Below are 23,496 nucleotides of genomic sequence, written 5' to 3' on the forward strand. Positions count from 1 at the left end.
ACCTTGCCTTTCCATACAAGTGGTCAGCTCCAGATACACACATTCAGCAATCTTTAATTTTCACAGTGAGCTGAGGTGGAATGGCAAATTATTTACAGAATGAAAGATTTCAGAACTTCAGTGGCAGCTTCATGTGATGCCATTGGGGCAACGGGCAGCTTCACGTGATGCCATTTCAATAGTGACTCATTTTAGTCGACATATTTTCCAAGAATGTCACCATCTCTAAATAAGAAATAATCCTTGTCATCTAGAACTACTTTGGTGCCTCCATATTCTGGGAGAAGAACTTTATCTCCAACTTTCACACTAACTGGTTGAATCTCTCCACCCTTTCCTTTAGAGCCTGATCCAACAGCTACTACCGTTGCTTGCAATACTTTTCCTTGTGATTTTTCTGGAAGCATAATGCCTCCTTTGGTTACAGTTTCGGTTGCACTTCTTTCAACTAATACTCGGTCAAAGAGGGGAAGAAACTTTCTAAATGCCTGTCTTGCCATGACTCGGGTTGGGACTGGCAGTTTTTACCCCGAATCTTAAAACAGTGCTGCTTTTACCACCCTTGTGCATTTTACCACGTGAATGGCTATTATGCCTGGGTTTGCCACATGCACACAGAATTGCTCTGGTGGAGAGAACCATTACACAAACACGCCACTGTAAACATCCGAACCTCCATCCATGTGCCTAGATCTGTGATTTATAACAAATCAATACCCCTCCAGGGTACAGCAAGCCAGAGATAGGCTCTAAGGCTGAGAGTTAAACATGTAAATGGAAAAAAATAGACTCTAATGATATCAAAAATACGTTAATGATTTACTCCCAAAATGCAGTGAAAATGACATCAATTATAGTTGGATATTTACATCATTTTTAAAAACTACAATGTAAAGATTTGCCAGTAACAACAACAAAAAAATAAAGCTATTATTTGTTATTTATAATCCTGTTTTGTAGAATTTTAAACAGAGAGGCTTAGCAAAAGAAGAGAAAGGGCATGTTTAATACCTACTTATAGCTTCAAAAAACTGAAATAAAAATATGAAGATAATCATTAAGAAATTACGTAGCATAATTTTAAAAACCACTGATATCAAGTGTATATGAAAATCATTTTTTACAAGATAACTGAATGCCTTGAAAACCGAAGTTAACCTTAAAATTAATCCATATGGGAAAATATCACTAAGAATAGCCTGGGAAGTCTTTTAATAAACCAACTTCTATTGAGTTGTTAAAAAAAATCATACAAGAATATTTTAACCAAAAATGCTGCTTTTTAAATGAAAAAGGTGGGTAAAATCATGCTATAACAAATACTCACTTATCATAAACACATAGTAGTGAAGTAATATTAATATTGCCGTAGGAATTACAATTAAACCAAGTCCACAAGCACTCTTTGTTGAATATTCACCTGTTAAAAATTAAAAATATGAATTAATATTTTCCTACATCCTATTCTTATGGGATGTTAAAGTATTTAATTTATTAAATGTATTAATTTCAATACTACTCTTATAAACTACAAAAGGTTTAAAAGTATATATTTCCCCAAAAACTTCACATAAAATAAATGACTTTTTTTTGATTATTCAAGACCAAACTTAAGACATTTAAATGTCAACATCTAAGTCTCAACACGTCAAACCTTGAATTGGCTCTACCCCCTTCTTACCTACCTTACATAATTCCAGTGAGAAACTCTGGAATCTCTTACCATTCCCTTCATTTGCTATATTCAACCTGTCCCAAAGTCAAAGCAGTTGTTCTTTCAAGTTGTCTTCTGATTCATCTCCTTCCTCCCCATGTCTTTACTAACTCCAGTTGCAAACAGAGCTGCCAAATTTATGTTCCTAAACATTACAGCTATACCGTATTCTGCTCAAAAAACAACAAAGGCTTTCTACAGTTTACACTTGTGAGTCCCAGCCTGTCTCTGCTGTTCTTTCCATGTGCTGCAGACCCTTATTTCCCACTCACACTGCCATCCTTCACAGGCAACTGCAATTTCAGATAGATTTGCCTCTCACATTTGTTCCCACTTCCAGGTCTTGGCCAATGAAGTGTGCCTCTGGAGTGCGTTGAATGGTGGCCCTAAAGATATGTTCACCTCCAAATCCCCCGAATCTGTGAATATTAACTTATATAGTAAAAGATATGATTAAGCTAAGGATCTGAAAGAAGGAGCTTACCCCGGATTATCCAGGTGGGTCCTGAATCCAATGACAGGTATTTTTGTAACAGAGAGACAGAGGGAAATTAAGTGGAGACATGGAGGGGAGGAGGAGACAATGTGACCACGGAGCAAATCGGAGTTATGCTGCCACAAGCCAAGGAGCTGCACAGACTGCCAGATACACCAGAAGGTAGAAGAGGCAAGGAATGGATTCTCCCCTAGAGTGTCCGAGGGTGTATGGCCCCGATAACATCTTTATTTCAGATTTATGGCCTCCAGAACTGTGAGAGAGTTTCTATTGTTTTAAAATACCCAGTTTGTGATAATTTGTTACAGCAGTCCTAGGAAACTAATATGCACCTCCCCAGAAATGCCCTCAACCTTATCAATCCTGCTTTCCCTCATAATAACTTTATATCTTACCTGGGATGAAAAGAATGGCTCCAACAATCACAACGATAGTGAGCACTAGTCCAGTAACTAACAGAAAAATGGTTTTCTCCTTCGTATAACTGGATTTATATTTAAGCGCTTAAAAAAAAACACACAAAGAATTACATGAACTCAATCACAAGAAGTAAAGCCATTTCTGTAACTTACAAGGTGCAAAGATTAAACTGATAACTTACTACAATTGAATAACCTTTGAGGAACAAGTCCTTCACATCATGTCAAGCCATGTCAAATCTTTTTCACAATATGTCAGTGGCTAAACGGTGTCATGGCAGTATAAACATGGATGATGAATTTATAGGTGACACTTTATTCCCCTAGAATGAAGTTATATATATCAGGCTTTCTTAATCGTGACGTTATTAATATTTTGGGTCAGATAAGTTGTTGTTGTTAGGGACTGTTCTGTGCATTACAGAATGTTTAGTACCATCCCTGGCCTCTGCACACTACATGCCAGTAACAGCCTCCAAGCTGCGTCAATCAAAAATATCTCCTGATATTGTCAAAAGTCCTCTGAGAAGCAGAACTGCCTCAGGCTTACAACTAATATACACACTGCTGATGAGAAATCACTGGCTAATTAGTAATAGCGACAAAAACGGAACTTTCTTCTGTTAAAATAATTTAATGTGTTCTTAACTGCAGGCTCTTATCAAACTTCCTGGTATGATTTTCTGGCAAAAATCCTCATGCTTTCAACGACAGACCTTAGCTAAAAGTACTGAAATCAATGCACAAAATAAAATAGGGGAAATACAGTATTTACATTTTTTAAAGACTTTTTTTTAAGCGCAGTTTCAGGTTTACAACAAAATTGAGAGGGAGGTACAGAGAATTACCATATACTCCCTTCCCCCACATATGCATAGCCTTCCTAATTATCAACATCACTCACAAGAATGATACGTTTTTTTTTTTTACTAAGGATGAACCTGCATTGACCCATCATAATCACCCAAAGTCCGTAGTTTACATTAGCGTTCACTCTTGGTGCTGTACATTCTATGGGTTTGGACAAATTTATAATGCCATATATGCAATACTATATATTATACAGAGTATCTTCACTGCCTAAAAACCCTTTGTGCTCTGCCTGTGCATCTCTCCTCCCCACCACCCACTCCTAGCAACCACTGACCTTTTAATTGTCTGCATAGTTTTGCCTTTTCCATAATGTTTTATAGATGGAATCATATAGTATGTAGCCTTTTCAGATTGGCTTCTTTTACTTAGGAATATGTATTTAAGGTTCCTCCATGTCTTTTCATGATTGACAGCTCATTTGTTTTCAGTGATGAATAATATTCCATTGTCGGGATGTACCACACAGTGTATCCATTATCCTACTGAAGAATATCTTGGTTGCTTCCAAGTTTTGGCAATGATGAAGAAAGCAGCTATAAACATCCATGTGTAGGTTTCTGTGTGGGCTTAAGTTTTCAACTCCCTTTGGGTAAATACCAAGGAGCACGATTACTGGATCATACGGGAAGAGTACATTTAGTTTTACATGAAACCACCAAACTGTATTCCAAAGTGGCTGTACCATTTTGCATTCCCACCAGCAGTGTATGAGAGTTCCTGTTGCTCCACATTCTTACCAACATTGGGTGTGGTTGGTACTTACAGTTTTAACAGATACTTATAAACTTAGTGCTGCCTGACACGGGAATACCAAATATATGGGGAGATAATGTCAAGTTTTTTCAACAAATTAGGAATTCTAAAAGTTTCCCTTTTATACCGTCTATAAAGTAATGAAATCTAGCCAGCTACTTCTCAGAGATGAGATAGGTTGTTCATTCATTTGCTCTATAAATATTTACTGTGTGCCTATCATGTACTGGGCCCGTTTATTAGCCCAAGTCATATCAACCAAATTGAGGTAGGAGTAGAGGTTACTTTATTCAATAACAGTTGATCGAGCACCTACTATGTGACAATCACTATTCTAAGTGCTGACAGTGAACAAAGACAAGTACTTCTGCCTCAGTGCTCCTGACATTCTAATATGTGAATGAGTGTGTGTGTTGGTGGGGAATGTGTCATGGGAAGTGTTACTCCCAGATCTTCTCCTCCAGTTAAATAAAAGGTGTGGGTCTATCCTAGCCTAAGAAAGCCCTATTATGTATTTAATCTTTCAAATTCATGCAAACAGAGAAATGACATGTCCCTCTAGCCACCCGAAGAAATGTGGCTAATACTATGAATAGATACTCCATTAAGGCTTTCTTGTCTCCTTGTCACTGACATAAAGCACATAGGAGACAGAATGCAGGCTGTGGTAGAAGAAGTCTAGTGAAATTACCAGGCTCAACTTGGAGATCAAATAAAACTATCATCTTAGTTTTCATGACACCCAAAGATGGTATTCAATAAGCCCACATAGATCCACACAGGCTGAAGTCCACCTAACAAAACCCTAAAATCCATGAACTCAATGTCTGTTATAATGCATGACATTTAAATGATCCCTTAGTAAGTGACTAGTGAGTTAGTGGCAAACAGGAAGGTTAAACAGTGAGGTAAAATGCACATCAAGTAAGGAAAAAATCATAAAGGGAGACACGTTTGATTTTATTATTACAGGCTATTTTCTGATAACTCTCGGAAAGTAATTTTAGAATGTTTTTGGCTTCTGTTGAGCTGCACATCAATATTGCCTCCAATGCAGGATAAAGCACAACTCATAAGTTTTAAAATAAAATTACAATTTCAAATTTTTTATTAAATTAAATTAAAATTACTATTTTAAAAATATTTAACACACATTAAAAAAACAATGAAATGAAGGCTTTGTGAAACTGGTGCTGGATAAAAATGAATATTAATGCCAATAATAAACTGATAACTTGCCAGAAGGCGAGTAAAATAATTTTATAATGAACTCCATACACTATCCAACTTGTTTCGATGAAACAATTTTGCCAAAATGAAGACTGACTAGAAATCACATTCCCAGTCTACAGGACCCAGAAATAAAAGAGCCCAAGCTTTATGAAGCCTGGGCTTTGAAGTACTTTGAATATAAAAGATAAAAGAAGAGGATGTCTAACACACTACCTTCCTTTCCTTGGTTCCAAACATTCCTGGTCTTGTGGATGGTGCCACACCTTCAGAATATATGCAGGAAGTTGGGACGTTTGAATTTGGAAAGGGTCAAAGAAATAGCAACTGTATTTCTACAAAAGAGTATATTGCTAAGCTATAGTTTTGTTCAGTTCCTTCCACAATAAAATCAGTGTATAAAAACACGATTTAATAACAGAATTTGATAATTATGTGGACAGGACCAAGGGAAAGCAATGGGAGTCCAAGATTATTTAATAGAATTCTTTGTAATAATATCTATCATGATGATATTTTACCTTTGTGGATAGAAATTTCCTGGTGCAGTTAATATATGTCTTTACTTCGGTCAGAATGATTTTTCTATTCTACAAAGAAATCATGTTCCATTACTTCTTTTAAATGTGCTTTCGTGGCCTAATCACTTTCAATATTAAGCTAGTCCTCAAGATTGCACTCAAGGACTTAGTAGGATCTCAGGCTGTTGTGATGGAGAATTTTTTTCCTTGAATTTTCCAACAATGATTTCTATAGAGACCCCTAACCGATTGCTATAGAGACCCCTGAGCAGTAACCAAAATCCTTGTGGAAGGAATAATCTTGAGTGGGGACTAGAAAGTTAGCAAACGAAATGAAAGATGCCTAGAATGCACAAATTTGAAATAAATTACAGCTGTCCTCTCCTTGCTCGGTTCCGACATGCATGAATTTCAGTTACCATCATTTAGTTAAATAACACAAGTCCCCCCAAACCAGAGTTCAAATTTCAGCTACCACAATATATTAACTGAGTAACTGCGTAAAGTGTAAACTTCTCTGATATCTCTTCAATTCACAAATCACTACATAAGTAACAGATGTGCATCAGGATCAGTGACCAATCATGTTACCCTTTTCGAAGACTGCTGGTGACTGGTCACTGCACGTCTGTCATTCAATTCACGCACAGACAGCAAAGCATATGTTGTGTTACCTCCTGTCTCCCAGTTATAAGCCACTGCAACATTTTACAATGGATAATCAAAAGAGGACACTGGGCAATAAAGGTGAGGGAGCAAAGAAACGAGATGTGATAATGCTGGAAGCGAAATTCGAATAGAAGGTAACTGGAGTTACAGAATAGCTGACTGTGGAATGTCAACACTACTGCCATTCAAAGAGAGTCTAGACATGCAGCCAGAAGAACTTAGTAAAAGTGAACTTATTGGCATACATGAGGACAATGAGGCGGCTGTGACAAAGAATGAAGATGTCCCAGAGGACGTGACTCTGACAGAAAAACTTCACATGAAAGGAATTCTTTGAGATGGATAGTTCATGACATTAAAAGTGATGGAAGCTGATTCGATCTTAGAAAGGAGTATGACAATTCACCAGGGCATAGACAAGATGCTTGCTCTGTATTCAGTTATATGAGAAGAAGAGGCAAGCATTTTTCAAACTACTCTTGATAAAATTCTTCAATTCTCAATGTTTTTTATGTTTTAATTTATCAGGTACTAAATAATAGTTTTACTATTTTTTTCATTTCCTAATACATTTATTACTGACAGTAAGAGAGGTTTTAATGTTTTGACAAAAAATTTAAAGGTCACGGAACTATAGTAAATTTTGGCATTTATTATTAGATTGCTTTGCAGAGTTTCAGCTTATACGGTCATGTTTATAGTCCCGCAGTTCTGTGTAAAGCGGGGATTCGCTGAATAATATAACAGTTCTAAAGAAGAAAAAATAAGAATAGATACTCCTATCTCAAAGAATTTCAACATGTTATCCAGTTTTTTTTTTTAACATCTTTATTGGAGTATAATTGCTTTACAATGTTGTGTTAGTTTCTGCTGTATAACAAAGTGAATCAGCTATATGTATACATATATCCCCATATCCCCTCCCTCTTGCGTCTCCCTCCCATCCTCCCTATTCCGCCCCTCTAGGTGGTCTCAAAGCACCGAGCTGATCTCCCTGTGCTATGCAGCTGCTTCCCACTAGCTATCAATCTTATATTTGGTAGTGTATATATGTCCATGCCACTCTCTCACTTTGTCCCAGCTTACCCTTCCCCTTCCCCGATGTTATCCAGTTCTTGATATGGAGTTGAAACTTAATCCTATAAAAACTACAGGTCTTGATGGGCAGCAATTGAAATCATTCATCAAACATCTAAATGATAGAAAATACCTGTTATATTGTCAAAGAGTAAGGAAGGATAACCCTGAAAATCAGCCAGGAACATAATTGTCAGTGCAGTGGAAAACTGAGTTGGTACAGTTTACAGAACAAAAACAAAATACTTGAAATGCAATACTATTAAGAAAATTGTTATTTTGGTTAAGGCTCAGTGTTTGATTCTAGGATTCTCTGAGCTGTTTGCTAAGCATAAGATTCTGCTTAAAAGCTTGTAAGTTAAAGCTAAAGGCAAAGGTATTTAGGAACATTTTCCTGTGAGAGACCTTTGTCTTCAAAATGTGGTCTAAGGCTCACCACATTTGGGAGCCCTTGGCTTGGCTTCCAGAGTTTAGAAGTCTTCTCAAGGCTTCTTTCTCAGTAGGATCGATGGCATCCTGAGATACAGTTCAAGATACAGTTCTGGTATAAAGAAACTCTTTCTCCTAAAAGTGAAAGCATAATCTGCTGTCTTTACTGGATGTTTAGCTGACAGAAGGTTTAGGTTTTATCTTGGATCACCAAAAAGAATGACGCTCAGAGCTAGAAAAACCAGAGAGGAAACCCCCTGTGGTCAAGTACAGAAAAAGTTAAAAGGAACTAGAAATTTAGAAAGTCATGGGTCTGAGTTACTATTAATACTTTAGAGCGTGTAATATTCTGCACTCTAAAAAATGCAAAACCAAGCAGCAAGCGGGGAAAAAGGGGGCTTTCCTGTTGGTGGAATCCCCAGGCCATAAACAGGAGGCCTCCTACAAAGAGTACCAAGGGAGAAGTAGATTTAGATTCATGTCTCTCCTGAAGATGTGACAGAAGGCACAGAGCAGTGCTACAAAGCCAGGGGCAATTTACATTTCACTTCTACATCTCTAGCATGCCACCCAGGGCCTAGTAATCAGTAGGTACCCTGTCAAAAGACATTTATTGAATAAATAAAGTGGGTCCACATTCTACTCTATAAATAACAGTTTCTTTTACTCAGTGTGTATATCCAGATATAGGTTCACCCTTCTTGGGAAAAGAAAAAAAAAAACACATTCGAAATAATTTCAAGACAGGGAGGCACTATAATGTAGTGGTAAATAGCACTGTTTCAAATCCCAGTACTACCAAGAAACAGTTGGGGGATGGTGGGCAAATTGCCTCACCAATCTGTGCCTCTGCTTCTTGTCTATAAAATGGGAATGATAACAACAGTATCTATCCCCATAGAGTTCCTGAAAGAAGTAAATGTGATTTCAGATGTAGAGTACTTTGCATAGTGCCTATCACACAAAGCAAGAGCTCTACAAATATTTAGGTACTATTATCAAAAACACCTTTAAATGTGAGCGCAGGCTGGGTGAATCAAGTATATAGGTACCTCCTACACACACACACACACACACACACACACACACACACATTTACTCAAGTATATAGGTACCTCCTACACACACACACACACACACACTACATTTACTTGTTCTAAGATGAGCCTAATTAAAAAATTGCCACTATGTGGACATATATACACTACCAAATGTAAAATAGATGGCTAGTGGGAAGCAGCCACATAGCACAGGGAGATCAGCTCCGTGCTTTGTGACCACCTAGAGGTGTGGGATAGGGAGGATGGGAGGGAGACGCAAGAGGGAGGGGATAAGGGGATATATGTTTAGGTATAGCTGATTCACTTTGTTATACAGCAGAAACTCTCACACCATTGTAAAGCAATTATACTCCAATAAAGAGGTTAAAAAAATTATTTACAAAAAAAAAATTGCCACTAAAATATTTTTTTAGGTTTATGATCACATTCCTTAAAATATGATCAATAGAAGGGAATTCCCTGCTGGTCCAGCATTTAGGACTCCGTGCTTCCACTGCAGGGGGCATGGGTTTGATCCCAGGTCAGGGAACTAAGATCCCACAAGGCACGGCCCCCCCAAAAAATATGACCAATAGAATAAATATAAAAGAGAACATTTACCCTTACTAACACAAAAATGAAAATTAAGATGATTTTTTTTAACCATCGAATTACCAAAGATTTTAGAATTATAATGATGTCAAGCTTGTGAGGTGAAAGACAGGTATTCTCACCTGCAGTAGTAACTGATACAATGGTGCTGGAAAACATGTTGGCAATGTGTATCATGAGCCTTAAAATACCTTCTCTGCCATTTCTAGTGTTACATACCTTTAGTATGTACTAAAGGTATGTAATACTAGATACTTTCATAGTATCAAGAAAACTTGGAAATATCCTTAATATCCATCAAGATGAGAGTTAAGTAAATTATAGTACATCCATAAAAGTAGAGCACAGACAACTACAAAAAGATTTCTGAAAATACGGGAGGCAAATCAGCATTTACAAGTATGTAAGCTAGATGAGTTCATTTATAGTTTTTCCTTTTTCAAGAAAAAAGACAGAAAGGGGAGCAGGAAATTCACTAGAATACCTCAATAGTTTATTTCCAGGCTGTGAGACTCTAGATGATTTTTGTTTTTTCTCTAGACTTCCTATGTTGTATAGGTATCCTAAAGTGATATGTATTACTTTTTTAAGTCAGAAAAACAATGGTAAAGCTTATTTTGTAAGAATATGGCTGATAGTAAATACACTCTTGGGTCAGTCCACTAAAAATAATATGTTACTAATGGTAATGTCATGATCAGCACAGTTCAATCAATCCAAATGCAACAAATCACACTTCAGTGAAATGATTTCATGATCTTAGAAAAAGGCTATTGCCTATTTAAATCATACGACATAGGCCTTAAGGCCTGAGTCTGCCAATAGGGTTAAAGGCTTTCCTTAACATCAGTAGATGAGGTCTTGGTGCTATACCAGTCTTTTTCTTGATATAAAAGACTTACTGAAATTCTAAGAAAATTTCCACAAGAATTTTAGACACTGTTTTGAAAGTAAGAGTTGTGAAATATCTTGACAGTTGTCTCCCTTAGCCCTTTCTTCCTCTTTTCTGCCCTTTTAGACAAAAGCTGAGAACAGATTTGAAATCACAAAGCATTTCCAGAGTGCCATACATTGAAAAGAGTCCTTAGAATACATAATCAGTCATCTCCCTTCCATTTTTATGTATCACTTTAGATACACATGACTTAAACTTCTGAGTAAAATTCATGAAATATATAATAGGTCAATCCATTACAATATTTCACTAGCTTTCATTTTATAAAGGTTGCACTAGTGAATAAAATAAATAAATGAAATCAGCCATTAATTACTCCTTGCCTTATATAAATGTTTACTGGCCTTCAATGACTATTTCAGTGTGCTATAGGGAGATGAGAAATAAATCTTACATTTTAAAAGTTTAAAAGTTTTGGGACTTCCCTGGCACTGTGGTTAAGAATCTGCCTGCCAATGCAGGGGACACGGGTTTGAGCCCTGGTCCGGGAAGATCCCACGTGCCGAGGAGCAACTAAGCCTGTGCGCCACAACTACTGAGCCTGTGCTTTAGAGCCCGTGAGCCACAACTATTGAGCCCATGTGCCACAACTACTGAAGCCTGTGCACCTAGAGCCTGTGCTCCACAACAAGAGAAGCCACCGCAATGAGAAGCCTGTGCACTGCAACAAAGAGTAGCCCCCACTCACCGCAACTAGAGAAAGCCTGCACGCAGCAACGAAGACCCAACACAGCCAATAAACAAACAAACAAATAAATAAATAAAGTTTAAAAGTTTAGACTACTGAAAGTAGTCCAGTTTCATTCTCTTCCATATACCTGTCCAGTTTTACCAACACCATTTATTGAAGAGAGACTGTCTTTCCCCCACTGTATAGTCTTGACTCCTTTATTGTAAATTAGTTGACCATAAGTGTGTGGGTTTCTTTCTGGGCTCTCTATTCTGTTCCATTGATCTGTGTGTCTGTTTTTGTGCCAGTAACATACAGTTTTGATTACTAAAGCTTTGTGGTAGAGTTTGAAATCAAAGAGAGTGATAACCTGCAGCTTTGTTCTTCTTTCTTAAGATTGCTTATACAGGGTCTTTTGTGTTTCCATGAAAATTTTAGGATTATGTGTTCCAGTTCTTTAAAAAATGCCATTGGTATTTTGATAGGGATTCATTAAATCTGTAGATTGCTTTGGGTAGTATGGACATTTTAACGATATTAATTCTTTCAATCTATGAGCACAGAATATCTTTCCATTTGTCTGTGTTGTCTTCAATTTCTTTCATCAGTGCCTTATAGTTTTCAGAGTATAGGTCTTTCACCTCCTTGGTTAAATTTATTCTTTTTTGATGCAATTGTAAATGGGATTGCTTTCTTAATTTCTCTTTCTGATAGTTCATTCTTAATATATAGATATACAACAGATTTCTGTATATTGATTTTGTATGCTACCACTTACTGAATTCATTTACCAGTTCTAACATTTTTTCCATGGAGTCTTTAGGCTTTTCTATATTTAGCATCATGTTATATGTAAATATGACAGTTTTACTTTTTCCTTTCCAATTTGGATGCCTTTTATCTCTTTTCTTGTCTGATTGCTGTGGCTAGGACTTCCTATACAATGTTGAATAAAAGTGGTGAGAGTGGGCATCCTGTCTTGTTTCTGACCTTAGAGGAAAAGCCTTCAGTTTTTCTCCATTGACTATGATGTTAGCTCTGGGTTTGTTATATGTGGCCTTTATTATCTTGGGTACACCCACTTTGTTGAGTGTTTATCATAAATGGATGTTGGATTTTGTCAACTGCTCTTTCTGCATCAATTGAGATAATCAAATGATATTTTTCTTTTGTCTTGCTAATGTGGTGTATCATGTTAAATTAATTTGTGGATATTGAACCATCCTTGCGTTCCTGGGATAAATCCCAGGTGATTGTGGCCTATGATCCTTTTCATGTACTGCTGAATTCATTTTGCTGGTATTTTGTCAAGGATTTTTACATCTATGTTCATCAGGGATATTGTCCTGTATTTTTTTTTTTTTTTTCTAGTGTCTTTGACTGGTTTTAGTATCAGGGTGAATCTGGCCTCACAGAACAAATTTGAGGGTATTCCTCCTTCTATTTTTTTGGAATAGCTTGAGAAGGATAGGTAATAACTCTTCTTTAAATGTTTAGTAGATTTACCTGTGAAACTATCTGCTCCCAGACTTTTGTCTGTTCAGAGTTTTTTGATTACTAATTCAACTTCACTTCCAGTAATTGGACTGCTCAGATTTTCTCTCTCTTCCTGATTCAGTCTTGGAAGATTGAGTGTTTTTAAGAATTTATGTATCACTTCTAAGGTTGTCTAATTTGCTGGTGTATAACTGTTAGTAATAATCTCTTATGATCCTTTGTATTTTTGTGGTGTCAATTGTAACTTCTCTTTCATTTCTTATTCTATTTATTTGGGCCCTTTTTCTTTTTTTCTTGAAGAGTCTGGCTTAAAGGTTCATAAATTTTATCTTTTCAAAAAGCCAGCTCTTAGTTTCACTGATCTTTTTTTACTGTTTTTTTTTAAGTCCTTTTTTTCATTTATTTTTGCTCTGATCTTTACTATTTCCTTCTTTCTACTACTTTTGGGCTTTGATGGTTCCTCTTTTCTAGTTCCTTTAGGTATAAGGTTATATTGTTTATTTGAGATTTTTCTTATTTCTTGATGTAGGCCTATATCACCATAAACTTCCCTCTTAGAACTGCTTTTGCTGCAATGCAAAGATTTTGGATCATTGTGTTTCCATTTTCATTTGTCCCAGGTATTTTTTAATTTCCTCTTTGATTTCTTCAGTGACCCAATGGTTGTTTAGTAGCATGTTGTTTAGCCTCCACTTGTTTGGGTTTTTTCCATTTTTCTTCTTGTAACTGATTTCTAGTTTAATACTTTTGTGATAGGAAAAGATGCTTGATATGATTTCAATCTTTTTAAATTTACTGAAGACTGGTTTTGTGGCTTAGCATGTGATCTATCTTGGAGAGTATTTCACGTGCACTTGAAAAGAGTATGTATTATGTTGGTTTTGAATGGAATGTTCTATATATGTCTATTAATTCCATCAAGTCCGATGTGTCATTTAAGGCCAATATTTTCTTATTAATTTTCTGTGTAGATGATCTATCCACTGATGTAAGTGGAGTATCAAAGTCCCCAGCTATTGTATTACTGTCAATTTCCCTATACTACTTGCTTTATATATTTAGGTGCTCCTTTGTTGAGTGCATAAATACTTATGAATGTTATATTCTCTTCTTGGATTGGTCCCTTTATCCTTACGTAACACCTTTTTTTTTTTTTTTTTGTCTTCTCTTAAAGTCTTTGTTTTAAAGTCTATTTTCCTTGATATGAGAACTGCTACCTCAGCTTTCTTTTTGTTTCCATTTGTAAGGAACATACTTTTCCATCCTTTCACTTTCAGTGCATGTATGTCTTTAGGTTTGAAGTGAATCTTTTGTAGGCAGCATGTAGATGCGTCTTGTTCTTGTGTCCATTCAGCCACCCTGTGTCTTTTGATTGGAGCATTTAGTCCATTTACATTGAAAGTGGTTATTGATAGGTATGCACATTTATTGTCATTTTGTTAATTGTTTTCTGGTTGTTTTTGTAGTTCTTGTCTGTTCCTTTCGTCTTTTAGTTTCTTCCCTCGTGGTTTGATGATTTTCTTTAGCTTTGTGTTTCAGTTCCTTCCCCTTTACTTTTTCTGTAGCTATTATAGGTTTTTGGTTTGTGGTTACCATGAGGTTTATATACATGAACCTATATACACAGCAGATTGCTTTAAGCTGATAGTCACAAGTTCAAACACATTCTGAAAACTACATTTTTACTCCCCCCAACCATGTTTTATGTTTTTGATGTCATATTTACATCTTTCTATTTTGTATACGCAAATAACACTTACTGTAGTTATACTTGATTTTACAACTTTTATCATTTAACATTCACTTTTTAAGTGACAATCCACTGCCTTTACTATATATTTGCCTTAGCAGTGAGAGTTTTCCTTTCATATACTTTCTTATCTCTAGTTATGACCTTGTCTTCTCCACTTAAAGAAGACCCTTTAACATTTATTGTAAGGCTGGTTTATGAACCAGCTTGTAAGGTGGTGATGAACTCTTAGTTTTTGCTTGTCTGGGAAATTCTTTCTCTCTCCTTCATTTCTGAATGACAACCTTGCCAGGTAGAATATTTTTGGTGGTAAGATTTTTCCTTTCAGCATTTTAAATACAGCATGTCATTCCCTTCTGGCCTGTAAAATTCCTGCTGAAAAATTGGCTGATAACATTATGGGAATTCCCACGATTGTGACTAGTGTTGCTTTTCTTTTGCTGCCTTTAAAACTATCTCTTATCTTTAACTTTTGTCATTTTAATCATGATATGTCTTGGTGTGGATCTCTTTGGGTTCATCTTTCTTGGGACTCTTTATGCTTCCTGGACCTGAATATCTCTTTCATCCCCCAGATCATGGAAGTTTTAGCCATTATTTCTTCAAATACATTTTCTGCCCCTTTCTCTCTCTCTCCTCCTTCTGGGACCCCTATAATGTGAACGTTAGTATGCATGATGTTGTCTCAAAAGTCCCTCAAACTATCCTCATTTTAAAAATTCTTTTTTTCTTTTTTTCTGTTCAGTTTGAGTGATTTCTAGTACTCTGTATTCCAGATCACTGATCTGTCCTTCTGTATCATCTAATCTACTGTTGATCCTCTCTAATGTATTTTTCACTTCAGTTATTGTATTCTTCAGTTCTGACGGATTCTTTTTTCTATTTTCTAACTCTTTGTTGAAGTTCTCACTGTGTTCATCCACTCTTCTCCAGAGTTCAGTAAGCATCTTTATGATCATTACCTTAAACTCTTTATCAGGTAGATTGCTTATCTCTGTTTCATTTAGCTCTTTTTCTGAGAGTTTCTCTTGTTCTTTCATTTGAAACATATTCCTCTGTCTCCTCATACTGCCTAATTCTCTGTTTATTTCTATGTATTAGGTAGGTCCATTACATCTCCCAATCTTAGAAAAGTGGCCTTATGTAGATGTCCTATGGGGCCCAGCAGCAAGCTTCCCTATGGCTACCAGAGCCAGACGCTCCAGGGGTATCCTCTATGTGGATAAAAGGGCTGTTTGTGCCCTTTTATTGTGTGTGAGGTCAACTCCTGTGGGCACACTGGTGGGCAGGATAGGCTCCCCAGCACTGTTGGCTGTGCAACCTGTCAGCATGCAACTGCTACAAGTCACATGATTGCTGGTAGGCTGTGCCAGCCCCCAGAGCTAATATGCTAGAGGGAGGATTCCAATATGGTGCCCACCAGTGCAGGTGTCAGAGTGGTAGAACGAGATCACAAAAATGGCTGCCACTAGCATCTCACTTCTGGGGGGAATCCCAGCTGCCTCCTGTCTCTCAGTGAGGCTCTCCAAGATAAGCAAGTGGGTCTGACTCAGACACCTGTCAAACTGCTGCCTCTGTGCTGGGACTTGGAGCAAGTAAGTTTCTGTGCACACCCTTTAAGAGCAAAGTCTTGGTACCCTACAGCCCTCTGGCTCTCCCAAACATAAGTCCCACAGGTATTCAAAGTCAGACGTTTTGGGCACTTGTATTCATGGTTTAGGACCCCCAGGATGGGGAGCTGGATGTGGGGCTTGACCCCTCAGTCCTTGGGGAGGATCTCCATTGTTGATTTTCCTCCTACTTAAGGACCCTTAAGTGTGGGTCCTGACAAGACCACACCTCTTCCCCTCCTACTCATCTTGTTGTGGTTTCTTCTTTATATCTTTAATTGTAGAGTACCTTCTCTGTTAGTCTTTAGGTCATTCTCAGAGACAGTTTCTCTGTAAGTAGTTGTAACTTTGGTGTACTGTGGGAGCAGGTAAGCTCAGGGGCTTCCTACTCCGCCATCTTGATCACTCCTTCTACGTCATCCTATCTTGTCAACACCAGCGTAGGCTGTAACCATCTCTTTACCAAAGAAAATACTGTACGTGTAAATGCTATGTAAACATTAAAACCAGTTGAGTCAAAGGTATTGTTATTATCAGGATTCCCAATGTTCATTCTTAAGAAGTTAAGGGAAAAAAAAACCTTCTTAGGAATTAAAAGTGAAATGAGGGCTTCCCTGGTGGCACAGTGGTTGAGAATCTGCCTGCCAATGCAGGGGACATGGGTTCGAGCCCTGGTCTGGGAAGATCCCACATGCCGCGGAGCAACTAGGCCCGTGAGCCACAATTACTGAGCCTGCACGTCTGGAGCCTGTGCTCCGCAACAAGAAAGGCCGCGATAGTGAGAGGCCCGTGCACCGCGATGAAGAGTGGCCCCCACTTGCCGCAACTAGAGAAAGCCCTCGCACAGAAACTAAGACCCAACACAGCCAAAAATAAATAAATAAATAAATAAATAAGTAAATTAAAAAAAGGAGTTCCTTAAAAAAAAAAAAAAGTGAAATGAAGCAAAGTATGAAGGACAATATAGACTTCAAGGAGAATATTAATATTGACTGTATATTCTTATTTACCACGTTATCATGCTTGTTAATATAATTTGGTTAAATAAAATATTTCACCAGCATTGCCTGCCAGAAATAACAATTTAACCACTAAAACATAAATGAAAAATAGAAATAAGTACTTACTCACAACACCAAACTGTCCCCAGAATAGAAGTATAGCCAAAATTGGGAAAATAACAGTGAGGATATTTTCATTTGGAGAAAACCATGAAACTGGGAAAAGAGAAAACAAAAATCACAATTAACATTTACTATAATCACTGTAACTCCTGGCCATGAATAGTGAACAATATATTTTATTGTGGAGATGGAAAATAAAAACAATTAATTAAAACTTTGGCCTTAAAATAAGTAACAAATTATACATATAATTTAGCTTATACAGCAAATTTTACTTATGAAACAAGAAACTAGTTCTTTAAGTGCTTTTCACCACATTTTCCCTAACCTATGACTTCTGGAAGAAGGTAATATGGTACAGGAGCTGAGAACAAGGTTCTGCAGCTACAGCGCCTGGCTTTGAAATACAACCCTAACTTACAATCTCTGTGATCTTGGACAAAGTCTTAACACCTCTCTGTTCTTCAGTGTCCTCATTGTTACACTGGGACAACTGGACTGTTGTGATTGTTAACGAAGTTCATACATGAAAAGGGCCTAAAACAAATCTTGGCACTTACCAAGTGCTCAGTAAACATTAACTACAATTATTATTATGTGCTCCTACAGTGAACACCTGTAGGTGTAACATGCCAAGAATTTACCTTAAACCAACAATGAAGTCTTTCTGTAAAGACTTATTCAGGGTATCAAAGTGAGGTAGTTGTACAACTGAGTACCTTCACCTTACTCTGACTAAAACCAAGACAGATGTGAGCCCTAGCTTTTCTCAGACTTACTCTGGAATAGAAGACGTATTTATGAATAATTCGGCTTCAAATGATTGTTTACATTTAAAGTAACATGAGGGGCTTTAGGTATTAAGCGGTTTACAAGTTACCTAGAGAATGATAATATGAAATGATATGTTCTATATAAAGGAAATTGTGATTTTAAGTCTTCAAAAAGATTTGTTGAGAACTTTTGAAAAATTAAGTTTAATTGCATCTTATCAACTCTTAAGATGATAATTTTACCTGTGAAATTTCCTCTCTAACAACAAAGCCAAGTAAATGCACTGAAAGCATTTCAAAGTTTGCCTGTAAAGAGGGAATGTGCTGTGCGCATTTTCAAATCTTCCACTGCTCTGCCTCTGTATCAGCATGCAAGAAAACTTGTGGGCTTTCACACAGTAATACTATCCATGCATTTCTTGTGTTAGCTTATAATGTTAAGCTCTGGTAAATGCTCACAACAATCCACAGAATATAACATTATGAATTCTATCTCACAGATATTAACTTTCCATCATCTAGCATTTTGCGCTACACATAGTAGAGACTCAATTGGTTTGTTGCTGAAGGTTCCAATAGTCAAAAAATAGTGAGTGGGCTTCCCTGGTGGCACAGTGGTTAAGAATCTGCCTGCCAATGCAGGGGACACGGGTTCGAGCCCTGGTCTGGGAGGATCCCACATGCCGCGGAGCAACTAAGCCCGTGAGCCACAACTACTGAGCCTGCGCGTCTGGAGCCTGTGCTCCGCAACAAGAGAGGCCCGATAGTGAGAGGCCCGCGCACCGCGATGAAGAGTGGCCCCCGCTTGCCGCAACTGGAGGAAGCCCTCGCACAGAAACGAAGACCCAACACAGCCAAAAATAAAATAAATAAATAAGTTAATTAAAAAAAAAAATAGTGAGTGAATGAAAGACAGTTTTTTGGGGTGGGGGTGTGGATGCTCTCATGGTTGCAGATCTCTACTAAGAGCCAGATGTTTTCAGATACTCTGAATTAATACCTTAATTTCCAACTGAATTACTGAGCATCTTCCTATACCAAAGAAAACCCATTTCAATTCAGTCTAAAATCCTACCAGGAAAAACCTTCATGAATCATCTTTAGTTTTTCATATCTAATGCCCAAAGGATTTGGTAAAAGCTCAATGATCTAATGACTATTCTTAACCTATTTTTCTCTACTTGCTTTATGACTTTTTTTGAGTTGTGTACGTTAACTCCTCAAATCCTCACAACTATTACATGCCTCCTTATCATTGAGGAAACTGAGGCCTAGAGAATTAAGGGTCTTAAGTATCTTAAATCTTCATGTCCCAAACTGACTGCTGACACTCCTCCCCCCACTCCTTCAGCAAACCTACCCTCTCAGTTTTCCCCATTTCAGTAGTGGTGACCCCATTTCTCCAGTTGCTCAAGCTAAAAACCTTGGAGTCATCCTTGACTCCTTGACTTCTCTCACACCTCACTTCTGGCCTGACACTAAATCCTGTGGTTGCTACCTTCAAGATACAGCCAGAATCTGATCTCGTGTTCAGGACGGGCTGACAATGAAATGTTCTTTCTTCACTGGCCTCCCTCCTTACACAACAGAACAATCTTCAACCGTCTTAGCATACATTAATAGAAATCTACCAGTGAAAATAAGAAGTGTGTTTGACCTGGTCTGACCACTCATTTTTCACTTATTACACAAACATTTATTAAAAGCCCACCATGGGTAGGGTACTCTTCTAGGTACCTGAGATCTAGCAGTGAATAAGCCAGGTGGGGCTATGGGCTTGAGGAGGGGGAGGGGCTGAAGAACAGACTCTTGTGGGTAGTAAGGCCTCATGGGGAGAGGAACTGGCTCTGAGCCTTGGACTGGAAAGAGCCTGCCATGTGAGGACAGTGGAGAAGATATGCCAAAGGAACAGCAAGTTGGAGCAACTGAATGATGGCCAGTGTAACTAGAATTTAATGATACAAGATGAGACGGAAAGAGATTGCTGGGATTAAGAACTCTCTAATTACCTGTTACCTCTCTCTAATTTGTTAAGGTGGGAAAAGTCTGCTCAGCTTGTTAAGAAAGTTTGGATTTTATTCTATAAGCAATGAAAAGCGATCGGAAACCTTCAAGTAGGGAAGAAAAGTGACCTGATTTATTTAAAATCTTCTTTGGCAGCCTCGAAGGGAATGGATTATAGAGAAGCAGGACCTACCAGAAAGTTAATGCAGCCGTCAGGCAGTAGCAGGAAGGGAGGACACGGCCCACAAATGCAGTCCTGAGTTCGGTTTTACTCATCAAATTTAAAGACATAACAGGGAATCGTCCCAAAGGAAAGTGACTAGAATAGGGGTGCTGAAACCATGAGCAATGGCTGAAGGAGCTGGGGAGTTTTACCTTAGAGAAGAATAAACTTGGAAGAGAAATACCATACCTCCTAGTGAGTGAGAAATTGCAGGGTTGCAAGTTTTAGCTTGACTTCAGGAAGAACTGGAACTGCCTGATAATAGACTAAAATCCTCTGGGCAGTAACAGTCTCATTCTGTCATGCGCTTACGTAAACACTTGAATGGGAGGGGGCGGGTCCGCGCGAGCCTCCAAGCCGCCCGCCCCGCAGTGGAGAGGTCGCAGCGAGAGGCCGCCCCCCAGTGCCACAATCGATGGAGGTCCGAGCGCCGGGCTGCACCGTGGCCCACTGCCGGCAGGAAGGGAAGGATCGAATCATATTTGTGACCAAAGAAGACCATGAAACTCCAAGCAACGCGGCGCTGGTGGCCGACGACCCCAGTGATCGGTACGAGGAGCACGGACTGATCCTGCCCCACGGAGACATCAGCTGGAACCGCCCTTGCCTTGGGGGCGTGGCCAGCGGCGCGTGTGGGGAACTGTTCAAGGCGGCCTTTTCCTGCTTCCACTGCAGCACAGAGGATGTCAAGGGGTCGGACTGTGTAGACCAGTTCCAGGCCATGCAGGAGTGCATGCAGAAGTACCCGGACCTCTATCCCCAGGAGGAGGAGGAGGAGGAGAAGCCAGCGGATCGATTAGAGGAAACGGCTGCCTCTGAGGCCACCACAACCAAAAAAGAGGAGGGGGTCCAGCTAATGAAGGCCCGGGGCGCGCTGGGCTCCAGCCTCCTTCAGAGAGGATGAACCTCTCCAAGAAAGTGTCTCTCCCTCTGTTTTCTGTGCACTGTACTGTACAAAATAACTTACCGTGCTGATCAGGGGTCTTGGCCCCTTGACATAGACACTGAAAAATGGGTTGTATGTATGTGTGTCTCACATAACCTATCAGCGAATGTAGCTCCCACTTTTGAATTCTCTTCTCAGATTGTCCTGAATTTTGCCACTTTGAAATAACGTGCTGAATAATCTCAGCAACCCAAAATCATTATCTGGGAGTGTCTCTTGTGAATGAGCTGATTTATTCTGATTCCTTGTATCCCTTTTAGTAGATTTTATACCTAGTTGGAAAGCGAAATAGAAACAAGACATCTTCCTTTAAAAATGCTGGAGCGGGGCCATTCCTTGTAGAAGAGGCGGGATGATCAGACCTTGAGTATTTGACGAAGCACTATGCTTCATTTCTGATATATTTTGGTTTCCAGTTTGCATTGAGCTCCAGGTTTTCTACATTTGGAAAACAGAGCTTTGTACCCTCTGAGTGACTGACTCCCTTTGTAAGTGAAGAGAAAGGCTGTTTTTTTCTGTTCTTGTTATTCCGAAAGCCCTGGTTTGGGGTCTGTGTTCACACTGGCTCTGTTTCAGCCTGTTCAGATGCAATGTTCTTGAGAGGCGGGGACCTAATCATTACCAGAGTAGCACCCGAGAGAGGAAACGGTGTCAATTAAAAGGAAAGCATGATTTTTACCTGAAAGAAAAATTTTTTGAATGACCAACTACCTGGGGTGTGATAGAAGTAATTCAGGAATTACATGGGCAGATAGACTAGATGACTAATAGCCGACTCTATACCTCTATGCAGAAATAATAATAAAAGCTATTTCAAAGACAGAGGGTGGGATTATAGAACAAAAAATATTGTTGTCTAAGTGATTCTTAACTGGAGCTTATCAGAATTACCTGGAGTTTATCCAAACGTCACATACTCTCCCCTTTCAGCTTCTACCCCAATAACTGTGTGTGTGTGTGTGTGTGTGTGTGTGTGTGTGTTTATGTGTGTGTGTGTGTGTGTGTGTGGCAGGGGTGGGGTGGCCCACGAGCCTCTCAATTTAAAATCACTGCTGCATCTCCCTGCTGTAATTTGTCTTCTCTCACTGACATGAACATGTTACCGCTCTCTAATTTGTTAAGGTGGGAAAAGTCTGAGGATCACTGAATTGGATCTTTGAGTATCAAATGAGATGCTAGGGAAAAACCCAATGTTTTATATAAAACTATGTATATGCCCATTAAGCTACTGATTTGTTAAGAGTAATTAGTACTGTCAGACGACTAACTCTTTGTTTCCCAAGGGGAGAGGGAGACAAGATACTTCTCTAAGGTCCCTTTCAGTTCTGAGTTTCTATGGCACTAAGAAAACAAATTAAGCTTAAAATGGACTAAGAACAATATTAGATATTTTTCCACCCCAGGATTAAGAAAGATGATCCAAAAAAAAAAAAAGAAAGATGATCCAAAGTCATTCAAACTCTTATTCTACCCAAGCTACGTCTGACAACTATGCCCATTATTCTCCAATTCCTGGTCAGGTAGAGCGGCTCGCAGGAAAATAAACTTACTAGTGGAAAGGCAACGAAATGATACTAAGAGGATGTGGTCTATGGATAAGTGCTTAAATTCTGCTTCCAAGTTTAAACATTATAAAAACCCAGGACCTCATTTCTCTTATCATTGTGTACAAAATGGGATGACCTGAAAGAGCCAAGAAATCACTCTAATCAATTAAGTGTGCCTCTCCTTCAAATATATACAAGGTACACCTCCATGCACAGAGAACACGTTTCCACAGAGAAGGATCACAATAAAATTTCTGACACTAAAATTCAAGCCAAATTTTTACTTGATGCTTCAGGACTGTGATGGTTTTTGTTTTTGTTTTTTTTTAATGTATTGACTTGGCTAGGATATAGTCCCGTTATTTAATCAAAGTCAGAATTCTAAGGTAGCCCCCAAACACCCTGCCCCCTGCAAGCAGCCTTTTTAAATTCCCTCCCCTGGAGGGAGGGATGGGACTGTGAATATGATGGATTTCATTCCTATGATTATATTATTTCATATGGCAAAGAGATTTTGCTAAATATAATTAAGGCCCCCAATCAGTTGACTTTGAAAGAGTGATT

The 23,496-nt window shown here is 38.4% G+C and overlaps 1 protein-coding gene and 2 pseudogenes across 8 annotated transcripts in view; 1 reads left to right on the plus strand and 2 right to left on the minus strand.

Moving 5' to 3' along the window:
- CD47 (CD47 molecule) overlaps positions 1-23,496 on the minus strand; it is a 51,879-nt gene that overhangs the window by 11,247 nt on the left and 17,136 nt on the right. For 5 of the 6 annotated variants that reach the window (XM_082394770.1, XM_082394769.1, XM_082394768.1 and 2 more), the window contains exons 3-5: positions 17,443-17,532; positions 2,606-2,713; positions 1,328-1,420 (exon numbers count right to left, since the gene is read on the minus strand). In XM_082394770.1, coding sequence (XP_082250896.1) covers positions 1,328-1,420; positions 2,606-2,713; positions 17,443-17,532 — 291 coding nt within the window. The remainder of the gene's footprint in view (positions 1-1,327; positions 1,421-2,605; positions 2,714-17,442; positions 17,533-23,496) is intronic. The other variant, XM_082394771.1, reaches the window with a different exon arrangement.
- Positions 81-626, minus strand: LOC309630046 (10 kDa heat shock protein, mitochondrial pseudogene; annotated as a pseudogene). Its single transcript has one exon. The product of its transcript is annotated as a 10 kDa heat shock protein, mitochondrial pseudogene (transcript).
- LOC309630043 (mitochondrial intermembrane space import and assembly protein 40 pseudogene) lies at positions 17,539-22,076 on the plus strand (annotated as a pseudogene). The gene has a single exon. The product of its transcript is annotated as a mitochondrial intermembrane space import and assembly protein 40 pseudogene (transcript).

The sequence above is a fragment of the Balaenoptera borealis genome (genome assembly GCF_965194805.1).
Source record: "Balaenoptera borealis genome assembly, chromosome: 5".
Taxonomy (NCBI): Eukaryota; Metazoa; Chordata; class Mammalia; order Artiodactyla; family Balaenopteridae; genus Balaenoptera; species Balaenoptera borealis.